The sequence below is a fragment of the Akebia trifoliata genome, chromosome 4 (assembly GCF_017979445.1).
Source record: "Akebia trifoliata isolate Shusen 1 chromosome 4, ASM1797944v1, whole genome shotgun sequence".
NCBI lineage: Eukaryota > Viridiplantae > Streptophyta > Magnoliopsida > Ranunculales > Lardizabalaceae > Akebia > Akebia trifoliata.
Genome location: NC_141378.1, coordinates 19,277,090 through 19,296,011, shown reverse-complemented (window position 1 = coordinate 19,296,011; position 18,922 = coordinate 19,277,090). Strand labels below are relative to the sequence as shown.

Sequence of the window (18,922 nt, the reverse complement as noted above, 5' to 3'; positions counted from 1 at the left end):
AAAAAACAAACATATAATAAACATAAGATTTCATCATTAAGTCTTAATCTATAAATAAAAAGCCATTAGTTTATTCATAATAAAGTCTGTAATTAATTCTCGGTTTGGTTCCATTCTTTACAAGTTTGATTCGTGAATTGAATCAAATTGATTGGTTATCCATTTTCTTAACACGGAACCAAACGCAACTTGTTCCAAACCGAACTAAACCACCGCAAAGCTAACGTTTTTTCTTGGTTCTCGATTTGAACTGGACCAAATTGCACCCCTAGTTTTTTCTGATGAGTGATCGGAACTTGATCCTAAATATGTAGGGAAAATGTTTTATGGACCAAGAGATCATGTATAGCTTGGACCAAGGCTCAAAGTTGAGTCCATGGTCTGTCACGTTGGTCCAAATGATACCTATGCCCTTTATAACTAATGGTTTAGTTTGAAATCATTAGAAACAAAAAAAAAAAAATGTGGTCCGATCCAAGGATTCGAAATGGACGGTTGTTGAACGCTCAAATTTTAAATTGAAATCCAACAATGAAACAATTTTTTAAAATTTTTTTTTTTTTTCAAAGTTATGATTTTATGCTGTATAATCATGTGGCATCGGATCGTGTTTTTGGGAGCAACATGGAAATGCAATCCATATAGATGGGTGGGGTACTTCTGTCCATATTACACTATGAGACAACCACCATCTTATATAGGTTAAAAGTTTTGGAACAAGCTGGTATTTTATGAGGATGATCTCTCACCATTTTTTCAATTAAGATAGAGATTGAACCCCTAATTTTTATGGTAAGCAACATTAGACAACTTCGAAAAATGTAAATTAATGAATATTTTATGAAACTTGAGAATCAATCTAAATCTATAATTCTTAATTTAAAATATCTTAATAGGTATTACTAAATATTTTATTCTCAATCACCTCCTCAACCTTCTTTTTATTATGAGATACATTAACAATGATACAATGTATCCTCATGTATCATAATATGATGCATCTATTATAGGTTTAGTCAACGTAAGCCCAACAGGGTCTTAAGGCTGAATTAAGGTGTAACCCGCATCGGGATAGATTAGTGCTCGATCAAGCTCGGTTCTATTTGATAATTGGATATAAATTTATACTATATATCACACATCAAATAAGGATATAGGCACACACAAAAATTGTAAAACCAAGAGACAAAAAAGGAGAGGTTAATAATAATAATAATAATCAAAAGGGGTAGAAAAGTTTCATTATTGGTAAAAAGGAAATCTGACTTGTAACTTTTTTAAAGTAATATATTATGCTAGAGACAGAGGTTAGCTTTCCTATGTGATCATTTGCCTTTTATTATTTATAATTTTATTTATTACAATATTAGATCCATAAGTTGGGTTTTGTGGATCCCATTTGATCTCACTAGACCAACAAATAATCATATTTTTAGCACTCAAAGCAACCCATGCCCCCATCACATGAGAAATATAGCCATGTTTTAAAATTCATTGAGTCAACTCAAAACTTGGTCGAATTTACTTGACTCGTTTGAATCTCAAAAGGACTCATCGGTAATGAAATCCATTTGAACCAATTTCAACTCAAAATCTCTCGAAAATTTTGCAAGTCAGATGGGAAACTCGACCGTTTGTAATATTTGGTGTTGTAAGAAAATAACTATAAAAATAATATTTTATTGAGTCATGATAATTTGAAAACCTCCCCCCCCAAGTCTGGCATATGCCCTGACTATACGTATCCCGAGGCAAATGAGCAATGATTTGTGATGAGAGCACCCTAACTATGTGTATCCCGATGCAAATGATCAATGATTTTGTGATGAGGGCACCAGAAAATTATTATTCTATTTTATTTTAAAAATATAGGTAATAAACACACATTTGAATTGAGTTAAGATCTAGAAAGGTTTCGTTCTTATAATAATGGTAAGGTGTTTACATGACATGTTTTTGTTAGAATTTAAAACACATAGGCTCTTAACCTAGTCATCCACGCACCTTGATGTGTTTTAAATCCAATAAAAATGTGCCTCGTAGACACCTAACGTTGCTATAGGAACAAGACACCATACTGGATCGCAATTCATTTGAGATATCATGTCCTTTGACCTCAGTCTTCCCTTATAGGCTAATATAAAATTATTTAAATGCCCTTTCTTTCAACCTAAACCGGCCTCACTTTCAATCTTGCAGGAATGTTTTTTTTACTCATTCGACTTATGTCGAAGATGACATATTTTTGAGAGAAAAATTAAGGATTTGATTAGACGATGAAACTAAGGTTATTTAAGTTATTTTATTAATCTATTAGAAATGACCAAGGTCAAGGGGTCAAGGGGTCATGTCATCAGTTTGAAAATAAATTGGGATATGGACAATATCACCAAAACGTGGTGGGGTTTGTCTAAATCACCCTAAAAATATTTAGAGTCCCTCTGGCCTTGAAAAGAAATTAGTTTTTGAATTTTTTTTTATAATATGAGTTTTTTCTTGCTGTAAGTTTAAAAATCTTACTTATGTTAAGTAAGGAAAGGGTTTCACAAATATTTATTTTCTAGTCCGAATCTAATGAGTCATCGAAGTCCCACACTTGGAGTCCGACTATGAAAGAGGAGGTAAGTGAAATTATCAAAACATTAATAGGTCAAAATGGAATTATGCCAAAGCAGAGTGGCTGTAATTAATTTACCCAAAAAAAAGTTCGAAATTAGAATCATCGTAAACCGTCTTTCTCTGTGATTCCAATCGCCATGAAACTCCTTCAGAAGGATTTCGTCCCCAATGGACCAGGCACAATCACCTTAATTGCAGAACAATCAGACGATCTATGGATTGCTCACAATCTAATCTCTCCAGGTGATTACGTCTCATCCGATACAACTCGAAAAGTTCAAATTAACTCTGGAGTTGGAAAATCTTCAACACGCGTGAAATTAAAGCTAGAAATCAAGGTAATTGGTTCAGAATTCGATAAACAAGGATCTCTCCTTCGAATTCGTGGCAAAATCACATCATCCACAAATGTTTCTATGATTTCCGGAGCTTTCCACACCATCGAAATTGAATTACATCAATCCTTCGAATTAAAGAAGAAAACCTGGTATTCTTCAGCTTTAGATGTGTTACAACAAGGATCAGGTTCAGATCAATCGGTTGAAGCTGAATTAGTTGTGATTTTGATGCAAGAAGGGTTAGCGAATCTGTATTTGATCGGTAAAGGCGTTAATACACATTGTGCGAAGATCGAAGGTTCATCTTCCGCTCTGAACCAGAAGGCTGGATCTGGAAACACAAAGAAAGGGGAATCGAATAAGTTTTTTGGAGATATTTTGAATTCTTTCATGAAGAATGTCGATCTCAGTCTTACAAGTTGTGTGGTAATTGCAAGTCCTGGATCAATCAAGAATCAATTCCATTCTTACATGATTTCAGAAGCGAATCGGTTACAATTGAGATCGATTATTGATAATAAGTCGAGATTCATTCTCGTGGGAGCAAATTCGGGGAATAAGCAGAGCTTGAAGGAGGTATTGGATTCACCAACAGTGAAGAATTTGATCAAAGATACAAAATCAGGAGAAGATGCTCAGGTTTTTAAGAATTTTATGGACACACTTTTGAGTAATTCGGATCGAGCTTGTTATGGATCAAAGAGCGTAGAAACCGCACTTGAATTAGAAGCTGTTCAAACACTATTGATCATAGATGATCTGTTTAGGAGTTCGAATGTAACGACAAGGAAAAAATACAGTAATTTGGTTGATTCGGTGAAGAAATTGGGAGGTAATGTGCAGGTTTTTTCTTCGGCTAATGAATCTGGAGAAGAATTGGCGAAGATGACAGGAATTGCAGCGATTCTTCGATTTCCTTTGCCGGATTTGGATGATATGGAGATGTGAGTTCAGGTTTTTGTTGATAGTTTTAGTATACATTTTAAGATGATTTTAAGTTTTGATGTTTAGTTTGATTTATTTTGGATGAAACCAAAAACGCCATTCATTCTTATTGCTAAAACCACTTGCCTCAAAAAAAAAAAAAAAAAAAAAATCAAAATAAGGCCTCCTCATCAAATAAATCAATCACCAATATGTCAAACAATCAAAGCAACTCAATCATAAAAAATTCAAACAATCGAGCAACAACATTCATCATCCTACTCTATAATGGTGGCTGGAACAATGGACAATCCAAGCAATGCAAGAAGGCTTCTTTCTTTCCATCATCTAAATAGAAACTATAATGAAACAGTGTACATTAAATAATACAAAGAACCTGGATCACACAGGTTACGACAGATTAAAATCAAAGTGGATACAAATAGCCAAATAATTTCTGACAATGCCACCATCTAAAAAGACTTGACGACCCAACTGTTGGTTTTACATAAATCATGTCCATTCTACCAACGAGGGGCAAATCTTTCATTGAAGCATATACCATCAAATCTTTCCTTGCTAAGTTGGGTCACATCCTTTTTCAGTCTTCATTGTCTGTGGAAGTGATAAAGATGAACCTACAATTCCATACTACAAAGTATATCAGTTCATGTTTTACAGGTTGAGCTAATATGTCCACTGAATTATCAAAGATTTTCGGAATGGGATTGGCAGCATAGTGACAAAGTCAGGTTTTGGGAATGGTAAAGCAAGGAAAACTTCAGAAATTTTTTATAAAAGTTGGAAAGTCTCAAAAAAAAAAAAAAAATTGAAAAAATTATTAATTACAGAAAATATACAAACATATATTTAAAATATTAAATATAAAAAACATTTTGCTCATAAAAAAAAATTACAGTCAGCTTTATAAAAAAAAATAATTTTAAAATAAATGGTTAATTTAAAAAAAAAAAATGACTAAATTGGTAATTATTGATCATTTAAAAAAAAAACGCCAATTTTTTCCACAATGATTGGCAATCACATTTTTTCTTATGGGATACTAACAGGCACAAAAAGTCTAGTTTAAATGAAATTCGTTTTTCTATTGCTGTTCGAGAAACAAATCGGGATTCCAAATTTTTTTGCTCTTCATAAGAATAAATATTTGACCATCTTCAAAATCTCCAAAACAGTATCAGCATGTGCAAAACCGTCCCCAACTATACACCAGAGGAACAGACCCTCGTTCGGTCTTCATACCAGCATATTCAAAACATCTCAGCCAAGATATTTCAAGAGGATGTGAAATTTCGAACCAGCCAATGCCATCGATCATATTAGGGAGTTTTTTGGAATATGAACATCTTTGTTACGTTGTTCGGTGAAGCACAAAAGTTTCACTAGCCAAAAGTGGTGTAAACAGAAAGCTCTTGTATGTTGAATGTTCTCATCTTATAACAAACTTTAGATCTCATGAGATGAATGAGTTTTGCATATAAATATTAGGGGTTTGAGTATGGTTAGGACACATACCTCAACTAAGTTACACTCAATATACGAATGGGTAAAAAGGTCTCAATCCCGAAGACCAAGCTCGAGCTCAAGCTCGTCATCCTCTTCAAACAGCCTTAAAAGACGAGCATGTTGTTCTTCTCTCTTCTTCTTCTGCCATATCTTGAACAGTAATACAGACAGTATCACAATTGCCACAACCCCAAGGCAAATGAAGACCACCCTGAACCCAACGCTAGTACTACTTGAACCAGCTTTGCTCTCAGCTTTCATCCCATCTTTTGAACTTGATGGATCATCAGCCAAGCCTGAAAAAAGAGATAAATTGTTTGGGAAACTGCAACACGGAAGAATTAAGAAAATCTAACATAATTAAACAGCAATTAGTTGAAATTCAGATCCACACAAGTAAATTACCAAAAGTGGAAACCTAATCTTTTCTTCATCAGCAGAAAGATAGAAATTCGTGTGCGATGAATAAAGCATGCAAACATGTATATTTGCAGTTATATGCACATATACATAAAATTGTGGTATAATAATGCATACATTTTACTCATACACAGGTATGGTGTGGAGATACGGTGCAGGCGCATGGTCACAGGCACACCTGCATACATTGTGATAGTATGCTGTGATGATAAGAGAAACTAGAAGAGGGGTACTACCTTCAAATCTAAAGTCAAAATGCTTCCTACTTAGATAAAGAGTCCATGGGCAGTGCAACACAAAAGAAAGTGAGCTGTAATCCTGAGATTAAGAGCCTTGAGTGTTATTCTACTCAGCAAGAACACTCCATATTTTCTTAGATTTTTTCAAGTCGGACCTTTATTAATAGGAGCACCAAAAAGTGGCTCTATGTTGGGAGTGGAACATCATAAAAAAACAAATAGAAGATTTTCCAACCGGAAGTGGGTGTGGCATGCGAGGTAGAAGAACCTCTAGAATTTGTACTTCCGCTTGTAAGGCCCACTACTTGAAAGCCCCACCATCTCTTCTCACCTTCTCCCACTCCCAAAAAACCAGAAAATAAAAAAATGAATACAATTAGTGGTTTTCTCATATTGTTCAAAAAGTCAGTAATTGGATTTTCCTTTTTCAAAGAAAGCACATAAAGTCTCGGGAATTGAAGGGAGAATGGACAACTACTGCACTACCTATCCTCCTAGAATCGAATTCTATCCCCACTCCCACATTTAAAAGCCACCAACTCCCTGAACTTTGGGTTCACACTCATGATTCCCTTCCACAAACTACACCCGTAAGGGGACTTCACTTCTTTACTCTCTCAACTATGTATCTTTTCCCAATATCTTGCCTTGATAACAGTTCTCCACAAACTTGACCTTTCTTCTCCAAACCTCCATAACCATTTCCCCAAGAGTACCCCATTCAACATCTTAAAATCTTGTAAGGCCCACTACTTGAAAGCCCCACCATCTCTTCTCACCTTCTCCCACTCCCAAAAAACCAGAAAATAAAAAAATGAATACAATTAGTGGTTTTCTCATATTGTTCAAAAAGTCAGTAATTGGATTTTCCTTTTTTCAAAGAAAGCACATAAAGTCTCGGGAATTGAAGGGAGAATGGACAACTACTGCACTACCTATCCTCCTAGAATCGAATTCTATCCCCACTCCCACATTTAAAGCCACCAACTCCCTGAACTTTGGGTTCACACTCATGATTCCCTTCCACAAACTACACCCATAAGGGGACTTCACTTCTTTACTCTCTCAACTATGTATCTTTTCCCAATATCTTGCCTTAATAACAGTTCTCCACAAACTTGACCTTTCTTCTCCAAACCTCCATAACCATTTCCCCAAGAGTACCCCATTCAACATCTTAAAATCTTTGATGCCTAACCCCTCATTCTTTTTTGGACAACAAATCACCTTCCACTTAACCAAATGAAATTGTCTTTTTTCCATCCCTATCATACCACAAAAGTCCTTAATCAACCTTTCCAATCTTAATTTTCCACTATTTGGAATTGGGAAAAAAGAGAGCTGATAACCCAGTATACTCGTTAGGGCACTTTCAATCAGTGTGATTTCCCCCCTTTCAATAGGTACCTTGCTTTCCACGAGCTTAACCTCTTTCCCACCTTTTCCACTATAGGTTCCCAAACTTCTTTACACCTTGAGCCAACCCCCAAAGGTAGACCTAGATACACAAATGGAAAGAGGCATTGAGCACAACCAAACATCGTGGTCCACCTCTAAATCTCTAGCACTTGACCTACACCAAAAAACCTGGTTTTTCGTAGATTTATCCTTAACCCAAAAATAGCTTGGAAGCAACAAAAAAGTCCTCTCAAGGTTTTGGATTTCTTTTTTCTTATCGAGGACATCAATCTCCTTAAGGATCGCCTTTTTCTTCTCCTCTACTCTCCTATATTCCTCCACATTCCACACCCTGATTTTTTTCCTTGAGAACTTTGAGTTTTTTTTCCTGAAAATAAGTCTTGGGCTTCCCACAAATGCAAAATCTTTCCACCAAACATCCACCTTTTGACATAAATCATCCAGAAAAAGCCACATATTCTCGAATCTAAAGGGTCTAGGTCTATTTCTTCTCAAACCAACTTCCAGCAAAATAGGGATGTGGTTTGAAGTTGGATTAGGTGCACAAACTAAGATAGGTTTCCAAAATGGTCCGCCCAATCACTCGACACAAAAAAATCTGCCAAGTTTCGACATTTTGAGGGCCCTTTGATTATTCGACCACGTCAAAGACCTCCCTTCAAGAGGCAAAACTTCCAAAGAGAACCGATTCACAAACACCCCACAATCCCTCATACACTTCGATACCCAAGATCCTCCCAATTTTTCATGAGCAAACCTTACGATATTAAAATCTCCACCTAAACACCACGGCTTATCCCAGTACCCAAACACATCGCACAATTCTTCCCCAAATTGTTGAGATTTTCTAGGATTTGTCGGACCATACACTCCGGTGAACACCCAAATAAAATCACTTTCCACACTTACACAAGATTGACGCCGAAAATGCCCCTAACAAATTATCGTCCACCTTCAATTTGCTTTCCTGCCACATAATAATGATATCACCCAAGGCTCTTATTGAAGGTAAACAACACCAACCAACATTACCGCCCCACAATTCCTTTATGATCAGCTCATTACACACCTGTAGCTTTGACTCTTGGAACACCACCAAATCCGAATTATTTAACCTTATAATTGCTTTGATTGACGCCCTTTTTCCCTTATCCCCCAGGCCTCTAATATTCCACGATATGATTTTAAACATTATTAAACTCAAAGGGACCCCTTGATAATTATACTTAGTTTGTGATAATTCAAACCAGACTTTTCGCTTCCTTGTCTAGCCCCTTTCACCTTCAAAATTAGGGAAACCTTCCACCTGCAACCCCTTGATTTCTCCCTGCCGCTATTGTGAATTCGACGAATGAGTAATTCCTAGCCCAAGCTGAGGGTTATTTACTCTAATAGGGAATTCCACATCTCCCTCATCAAAATTTACCTTCAAAATCAAAGAGGTAACATCCTGATTCTTGGTTGCACAAATCCCACACTTCACTGCTATATTCATTACTTGCAATACTAGCCACACAAGCATCCCCCTCTTAAGTTCCAACCTCCACATTTCATCTTCGAAATCTGAGGCTTCCTGACGACTTGGGTGGAATCCTGAGATTTGCAGATCACCACTTCCCCTAAAAGCTAACTCCTTGGATTTCTTTCGACTCCGCCAGGAAGGCAAGAAAACCCCCTTCTTTGTTTCCATCTCAATTAGACAACCTTTTGAATTTGTTAAGCCTTCAAGAGCAACCTTAACTTCTTACCAAATAGGAACCTTTGAGGCCTTGCAAATTAATGCCTGCTTCTGCTCTCCAAAACCTTTTTCCTTAAGTACAATTGAGTTCACTGAAACCTTAAAAGGTTTCCTTTCTTCCACTCCAATGATCATCCCGCCATTGTCCTTCAAAACACTCGACTCTTCAACCTCTCTATTCAGTTGAGCTACTGCGGCCAACTTTGCTTCAAAGTCAGGTCACCCAATTCCTTCCACACACTACCTTTCGCGTTTTAGCCCATAGAAGGTAACGGTAGCCCCATTGATCTTTTCTCTTTTTCAACTTCCGTTAAAGCCTTTGCTAGACTTTTCCATCCAAGATCCCTCTTTCCTCTTAGAACAAAAAAAGTTAGCAACCTTCCATCCCGCACATTCAATATACGTATAAAGGAACCGTTTTTGTTTGAACTCCTTTTAGCAATTCCAATGCCCAGCTCTAACCTTGACTTTCTCCACAACAACTTCTCAAGAGGGAGGGTCAATGCTTCTTTTAGAAAAACTAGTAACTATTTCACTTCTTCCTGAGTCAAATCTAAGGAAAATGAACCTCTTTTGTTAACTTCACCCATTGTAACAACGAACTTATTTCTTCGCCAAAGTTTTTTCACCGAGAACCTTTTGGCTTCCACCGCAGAACTCAAATACTCCGTCTCTTTCTCTAGTACCCTACTACGAATATCTGTGACTTTCTTCATATGTAACCTATGTTATATTTTCCTCCACTATCGGGTGAGTCATACCCCAATTTAAGCCATGTGACCCTCTTATACTGATAGTTCCCTCTCTAACAGATCGGTCTTTTGGAGTAGTTGGTCGGTTAACAACAACTCCAAATATTAGAGTTTTACGCAAAAATCCAACGATTAGATTTAGGGTGAGGGGAAACTGATGGAATCTAAGGGTTGCAACTAGGACTGGTTCAACTCGTGTTTATGAGTAGATTTGATGGGTTTAAATAAATGAAAACAAAAATAAGAATAGAAAAGAAAACACCCTTACCTGTGTAGAAAAAGGTGGATAGAGAAACTTGATGGTACCTTGGTCTCACACCAAGAATAGTCTCATACCCATCTAGAAAAAAAACTGAAAATCCCTTTTCTTTATTCATAGCTTCCATCATTTCCTTTTTGTTGGGCCAAGGAACACTTAACTACTAGAACTCTAGAATCCTCACAGTGACATAAGATTTGCCTAACACAATCTAAACGACTCTCCGGATTCTACTGATCCTCATCACTTGCACCATTCTAGGACTAGTGGACCTCCACATCAAACTCACCCTGATGATCATCATCTAATTGGTTCACACAATATTTAGTCTTTTTTTCCACAAACTATCATGATTATCCCCAAATCTCCATAAATTGTAAACTTAAATTTTCTTAATCCCAATCCACCGGATAGGAGATAAAATAATAGAATTTCATTTAAGATGGTTTGGGCATGTGCACAAAATGCCAATAACAAGAATAGCATCTAAGGGTAACAATTTGAATAACATATAGACACAATTATCAACCAAATATGATGACAATTGAAACCCTAACAAGAATTGATTCAAAACAGAACTGCAAAATTCAAATGTATCAACCAAATATGAAAATTTCCACATAAAGAACACATAATATATTTTTTAGATAATTCGATTGAAACTTTTGAAGATTACATTTACACATAGAAAAAGAAAAAGAAAAAGAAAATGTCGAATTCAAATGCAGTAATGGAGATTTTTAATGAGGATCTAAACGAAATTAAGATAATCTAAGACGTAAGTTCTACTGTGATTTAAGGAATAGAGAAACGAACCAGAAATCAATTGCAGAGAAATCAAAGAGACCAAGATGAGGTAACGCAACGATCTCCGAATGGCGATTTCAGGCATCTCTCTCCTCTCTCTCTCTCTCTCTCTCTCTCTCTCTCTCCTCTCACTGTGTCTTTAATGAGCGTTAGGTGTAGGGTTTTTCTAGGGTCCAACGACGTTAGACACTTGGTGTCCAATGAGTAGATCTAGGGATTGCCTTACAGATCTGTAGGAACATTTTTCTCATCTTAGCCGTTCGTTGCTGATTAGAATTTTCCTTCGGATATGAGTTATGATTCCATGGTGCGAGCAAATTAATCCAAATTGTACTGCAATATTTTACTTGAAGAAAAGTGAAAAGGGTATGGTCGAATGCTTTTAAACGTTTTTTTTTTTTTTTTTTTTCTAATGAAAAGATTGATGATAAAATGATTAGAGCATCTCTAATGGCAATGCCATATTTGCCTCTTTCAATTCCTTCCTTTTTTTTTTTTTTTTTCTTTCTTTTTATTTTTATTTTTATTTTTATTTTTTTTGTTTTGTGTGTGTGTGTGTAAATAATAAGGTAAGAAAAGAATGTTATATTTGAATACTTTATCTTAAAACAAAAAATGCCATTAGTAATTGATTGTTTCCTCAAGATACACTTTTTATAGGGAAGTGCAATCATATATCCTATCAGAGCTACGGTTTCAAATTTGTCATGTCAAGGTAGTCAATTGAGTTTGCCACATGGAATAGTCAAATTATCACGATACTTCGAAAAACACCATTTTTGAAAAATCTGTCCATTTTAAATTGGACCAATGACCCGATAGACTTGGGGGGTTTAATAAAGGACGCGAGTCAACTCTTTGATTATTTAAACACCCCTTCACTTTTTTGTTTTTTTTGTTTTTAGAATATTGGAAATGTCACCTATGTTTTGAAACTTATGACATGCCTACCCAACCATTGATTTTTCTTTTTTAAAACCAGTCACTTTCTCAATCTCTAAGTTTCTATGATAAAGCAATTTAAAATTTACAGAAAATCTCATTTACAATCCATCTTCTTCAATTTGAAGATTCTACCTTCTTCTTCAACCTCCAAATTTATGAATAGCAAAGGCAGGATTAAAAAATAGGATAGGGATGTAACAAAGAGATAATAAAAAAAAAAAATGAGTTATAGAGTGCTGAAAGGCAGATTCAACATCATTTACCACGGTTTGCTTTCAATTCTTAAAGCACTAATTTACTATTGCATTGGGCCAGGCTACTTATCCAAAAATTTCGAAGATTCCACAAATTGTTTCTTGATTTGTCCAATCAATTCTTTCCTTTACCTCATTCTAGGAATTCGATCTTAATAGACTTAATTATTAAGTATATAAAAGTCAAATGACATTCATTCTCAAGGAGTTGTTTGTTGAATGTTGGAGAAACTAATGGCTTGTGTTATAAATTTGATTTAAACAAGATTAATTCTGATTTGATAAGCAATAAATCCGATAATATTATATCTATGAAGAGCAAACTTTTCCAATTTACAATATTAAATCTAGAAGATACAATTTAAATTAGACGATGAAGACTTGTAGATTTTGGATCGAGACTCGTTCCCAACACGATGTCCTAAAGGAGATTATTTTGCTTTTGAAGGAGATCGATGTTGAAGCCTACTTGCATCCCTCCTAAGATTCAACGATTCTATTTGTAGTATTGTAATAACAATGTTTAAATTAAGAATAACTAGAATAAAATTAAGAAAATATGTAGAATAAAAATTGAAAATTCAAGGTTCACCTCATACCCAAAATCATGCCTTGATGCCCATGTAATTAATACTACCCAAACTTGATCCATAATGGGCTAGAAAAATTAAATAAACTATGTCCAAGCCTCACCGGATAGCAAAATGGGCCTTGTAATACTACCTAAACTTGATCCACAATGGGCTAGACCAAGGCCCGCCCCATTGACAGCCCTGTATATATACTATACTTTAAGCAGTGGTAGGACTATCAATGGGCTGGGTTTTGACTTCATCTAGCCTGCCCCGCTATGGTCTGGGTTTGGATTTAATTATTAAGTCCATTTAGTTACCGGGCTGGACTAAGCCCATTTAGTTCCAGGGTCGGTTTTGGATTTTGAATGTAGGCCCGACTCAGTATACTATAATAAAATAAAATATAGAATAGGTTTCTTATAAATTAATAATGACCAGTAACTTCCTAGTTTCTTTTAGAATTAAGAGATTGTAAATTTGAAATGAGAGATGAAAATATGTTTGAAAAGTATAATAATCAAATATTATTTCTCTTTAAATGGTTTTGGTACCTATTGACCCAATACAAATCAATTTCAATAAAAAGGGACATAGAATTGTCTGATCAATTTCGACTTTGGTTCGATTCCCAATTAAATGAGTACCCATTATTCCAAACACATCGGACTGCATGCATGGCTTGGTTAACAACTTAGGTATTTTAAACTCCACAAAAAAAATGCCACATAGACACCTAACCTTTATTCTAGGAACGGAATACCTTGTTCGATCCTCCGTTTTATTTTAGAGTAGGGATCCAGAACAGTGTCTCGTTCCTAACCAGGGTCAGGTGGCACACCATTTTATGCCACATGACTCCTTTGACGACTTACTGACCGTATGGATATGTATTTCATCCCTTGATGAATCTACACACAAAAGATCAGTTTGATTGGTGATGTGCATCCATTGATAATACCATTGTCATAATAATGATATCTAACCGTTGGATTCAAACTTTTTTTCAAGAGCTTAGATCTAGTGGATACAAGTTATCAAAAACTATGATTTTTGGTATGTAGGTTCACCCAGGGATGGACCACATATCCATACGGTGAGTGGGTCCCAAAAATTCCACGTGGCATAAAATGGGATGCCACAACGAGACACCTGGCTGGATCCTACTCCTTATTATGGTATTTTTTCCACTTTCTTTAAATATTTCTTGATGTTGCAAAAAAAAAAAAAAAATAGATGAGTCCAAACCCCGTTGTTTTTTGGGCAAACGTCTAAAAAAAATCCATGATTATCCCAAAATGATTATTTTCAATTATTAGAATTATCAATGAAAATTCTTAATTCTTGATTGAAATTTGAAAGTCACCAGTCAAGTTAATCCCTTGTATAAATGCCCATTAAAGAGATTTGCAAATATTCATGAAAGCACTTAAAAAACAATATATCAGGGGTTATATCAACCTTTTCGTACATGAGAATACCATTTTCATCTTCAAAGAATTTTATGATTATTGTAATAAGATTTGAACATTCTTTTAACAAAGATATGTTACTTTCTACACATTTTCATATATCATTTCTATGTCATACTTTCACATAAAACTTGAACTTAATGTTGGGTCAGCCAATAACCTCCCTTACATGATGGAACAACAATCCTTGGGCTTCTTTCAAGTCACATAATATAGCAAGTGACTTTTGAGAAGTACAAGGTGTCACTGGGTTGGGTTTGTCCGTAGACTGGCCTGACCCGAAATGGACCAAGCTCGGGCAAGGTAATTTAGTTCGACGGGCTATGAGCTTGCCTTTGGGGGCCGTTGGGCAGCTCGGCCTGGTTATCTATCTACTCAATTTTCTTTATTTCTTTCTATTGCTCGACTCATTTTGTTCCCCGTTCTCTTTAGCAAATAGACGTATCCTTGACGTGAAAATTGGCCCAATCGCAGCTCGTTCTGATTAAGAGGTGGACTAGGCTTGGATCATAATTTTTTGAAGTATCGACCTTGCCCAACCATTGGAAGTATGCTTAGGGATGTCAACAATGATGGGTTATCCCATGACCCGACCCTCGCTCTCTCTCAAACAAGCAATAAATTGACTTGGCCCGAGGACAATAGAAGTGGGATGATCTTCTCTCCTTTTCTTTTTACATATTTTTTTATATTTTCGTTCAATTTTGTTTCGTGGATTTGAATTGAATAAATTTATGTGCTTGATGCAAGAGCTCAAAATCCTAACCCTTTCTATTATTTTTTTTCTTTATATTTTTCATTCAGTTCATTTTGTAGATGTGAATTATAATCTTAATTGTTATTATTTTCTATATTTTTCACTCACATGCATGGCATATGGATTCTTCAAGTGATTGTTTGCTCACAATCCATCACCATTTTTGACATGTGGCGCTGATGACATAAGCAATAAGAGGAGAACTTCTCTCTTTTGCTCCCAGTGAAAAAAACAAAGTAGGCGTTTGGATAGGACTCCTTGGCTACTTCTGACTCTTGCGGGGAGTTAGAAGTCGTTTGGATGAACAACTCCTTCGAAAAGTTACTCCGCGCAAGAGCAAGAAATTACTCTTTGTGAAGAAGTCGAGAAAACCTATTTCTCAAAACTCATCTTGCGGGGAGTCAAAATCTAACGGTTCGTTTTACCAAAATACCCTTAACTTTATTAATTTTCTATGAAAATATTCCTAATTCATTTGCCCTTAAATCAAATGAAAGAAACATTTATTAATATTAAAAAAAAAAATTTAATTTTGAGTATAATGGATTTAAACACATTATATTAATATTTAATATTTAAAATATTATATTATATTATATTATATTAATATTTATAGTTAAACACATTATATTAATATTTAATATTTAAAATATTATATTATATTATATTAATATTTATTATATTATATTATATTATATTATATTAATATTTATAGTTAAAATATCAAAAACAATATAGTTTGAAGGCATATTATGACACTAAAAGACAGTCTGTTAATTTTTTTTTTTTAAATTTGAGTATAATGGATTTAAATACATTATATTAATATTTATTACATTATATTATATTAATATTTATAGTTAAAATGTCAAAAAAAGTATAGTTTGAAGGCATATTATGACACTAAAAGACAGTCTGTCAAATTTTTTTTTTAATATTATGTCATATTATGTCAAAAACAGTCTGTCAAATTTTTTTTAAATTTTTGAGTATAATGGATTTAAACATATTATATTAATATTTAATATTTAAAATATTATATTATATTATATTAATATTTATAGTTAAAATATCAAAAACAGTATAGTTTGAAGGCATATTATGACACTAAAAGATAAAAAACAGTAACTGGTATAATATAAGGGTATTCTGGTCTTTTTTCTAGAAGTCATGAGAAGTCAGTATGGTTCCCAAACAGGCTTCCAGCACAAAAGTACTTCTGCCAGTACTTCACAGAGTTGATTGCCAAACGCCCTTTCTGCACAGAATTACTTTTCCAACTCCTCCATAGAGTATTTCAGCTCCTATTCTTTGGAAGAGTAGTTCTGCTCCTGGTATCCAAACAGGCCCAAAATTTCCTGATTAGATTACCTTGTGGTTTTCAAAAACATGATCCAATACCACAGTATTGTAGGGGATGAAATTCTATGAATTTAAAAGAAAAAAAATTATTTTTCACGATTAAATTTTAATTTATAATTTAATTGCTCAGTAACCATCAATTTTCAAGACATTTGATCAAGTTCGAAATTTTATGTTTTTTCTTTATTCATTGACCATGAGTTTTTTTCTTGAAATCTATACAACACTTTGTAAGATTTGAAATCTAAAAATTAAGATTTCTTTAGTGCCACATGTCAAAATGGTGTTGGGGTATGAGCAAACAATCAGTGTGGATTCTACTATTTCTTTATAAGCTAGGTTATGAAATCTCACCTGGCTACCTACATTAAAAAAAATACTAAATACATAAAAAATATCAAGGAATCTATTAATTTATTCATTTTTTTATATAAAAAATATTTAAAAAAATGGGAATCTAATCTTTATATCTGAAAGCACAAGCATCCCACTGGTCAGTCCTCCACACGTATGTCGACGTGGCACATGTTGAACCCTCCTCAGCACAGTTCATTATTTGAAGATTGACCAGAAAGAATCTCAAACAAATCTCCAATAAAATACGTCTGTGTAATGCGCTGTGATTTGACTCAATAAATGTTTGTTTTTAAAAGCTTGAAAGTAACTGTTCATCAATAGCCTATACTAATGGCCATCTTTCTTTCACAAAAACAAACAGCAAAGTGTGAAGAGTTGGAAAAAGGCAACCAAAACATGGGCGTTCACATGTAAAGCAACTACAAGATGACTAAATTAGCAGACTAAAACCCCCACCATAACTCTAATGTAGAATAAATTCTTTGATGCCAAAATCCATTTTATATGTTTAGCTCCAGGTCAATCAAAAAATGCCATGTGGTACACTTGTTTTTGTCCCACCTCTTGATGTATCTCATCATCATCAAAGCCTTGTTCCTAATTAATTAATTAATTAATTATCTTTTTTTAATGTTTATGGACGAGCCGGACTGATCCCATTACTTCGAAGTTGCATTGCAACATGTCAACCAAGTTTTGGGTCCATGTCAGGTATATGGTAGACTCGTAATAAGAAAATACTTGAAACGTATTTCCGAAGGTTATTTTCCGAAGGTCACGTAAGGTAATGGCCTTTAAGCCTTGATCCACAATTTTGACATTTTATTAATTTTGGGTTTTAAAGAAGTTTGTCAATAACATGAGGCACTTATTGAGAGTTCTAATTGATTTGGGAAATGAAGGGATTAGACTCTTTAATGGGTTGGTTTATACTTTAGAGAGGATGTACCCCCTCTACTCCTCTCTATAAAAGAATGGGTGGGCCTCTTGTTTTTATTATTATTGGTTTTCCATAATATGATAAAAGACATTCCAAAATAAAAGGTATAGGTGATTTAACCGTGACATTGAGAAGAAGCTTTGTGGAGATCAATAATTCTATCATTGAAGTTTAATCGATCCAGAAGAGTAGATCAATAAGGAGAAGGTGAGTCTAGAAATCAAGGATTATTCACCAAAGGGGAATCGTTACTCACAGGAATGGCTACACTTCCAGGTAGTTATCCATACGACCTAAAATTCTATGAATGTATTATTGGTTCATATTTAACAATCCAAAAACAGATCCTATAATTCATTTTTGTATATTTAGGGATTTGAATTCCATATAAAATTGTCTAGAATAGTTGTTAAAGTTATGTGAGCTAAAAATGATAATCTGAATTTATGCTTACAATTTTTAAAAATAGTTTTTTCTTTTGGTAGGCAAACAAGATAAATAGTCAGTTCTTAATAGGTGAAGGTGGATCTTGACTTGAAGTTGACATATCAATGCTTTTTTTTATTAGTTGCGATCTAGCAACGTACGATATCTACGTGACACATTTTGGTTGTAGATTAAAAACCTGAGGCTGCGTGTAATGAATAAAAGAGCTTGGTTAGGAGCCCAATATGTTTTAATGTCCAACCAAAAAGTTCTATGTAGACATTGTTCCCATCCTATAGGAACGGGACATCATACTGCATCCTGATTTTTGTTGTTGTTATTTTTGTATATCATAAGATATCCCCACACCCTTTGTGATGGGATTAGTCCCTGAGGTTGCATGCTATGACTCTATTAAAGTTTTCCAATGTGTAGTAAAATAAATTAGGAGGCCACCCAATTTTAAACACACGATCAAAGGGAGCAAACCACCATTGTTAGTTTTACCGTTGAGCTAATTCCCTTATTAACTAGCAAGTATTGAACTCGTAACCTTAGGTAGATAAAGGAATTGATAAATCACCTTCCCAGAGATAATTAACTTGCTCTTGATGGACTTACACGTCAAAATTAACACAACTCCAATCAATTCTTCCAAGAATTTTTCATGGATAATTTTTTATATGACAGGGGGTAGGCTCAATTAGTATAGGCGAGGCAAACTGGCATCTTAGAGCATTATATCTTGCCCAAATCACATCCTCAATACTCCACAAATCACACATACTTGGTATA

General features: G+C 34.6%; 1 protein-coding gene and 1 pseudogene across 2 annotated transcripts; one reads left to right on the top strand and one right to left on the bottom strand.

The window, feature by feature from the left end:
• Positions 1-2,702: 2,702 nt before the first annotated feature.
• On the top strand, positions 2,703-3,977 carry LOC147404340 (protein PELOTA 1 pseudogene; annotated as a pseudogene).
• A 224-nt stretch (positions 3,978-4,201) lies between these two features.
• LOC147404339 (uncharacterized) lies at positions 4,202-11,205 on the bottom strand. Of its 2 annotated transcripts, none has more exons than XM_086440256.1 (3): positions 11,052-11,205; positions 5,418-5,704; positions 4,202-4,532 (listed from the first exon to the last, which is right to left on the bottom strand). In XM_086440256.1, the coding sequence occupies exons 1-2, from the start codon at positions 11,125-11,127 to the stop codon at positions 5,460-5,462; spliced, it is 321 nt and encodes a 106-aa protein (XP_086296382.1). In that variant the 5' UTR covers positions 11,128-11,205; the 3' UTR covers positions 4,202-4,532; positions 5,418-5,459. The 2 variants fall into 2 exon arrangements, with proteins under 2 accessions (XP_086296382.1, XP_086296381.1); XM_086440255.1 differs by having other exon boundaries at positions 4,202-4,519.
• Positions 11,206-18,922: the final 7,717 nt, after the last annotated feature.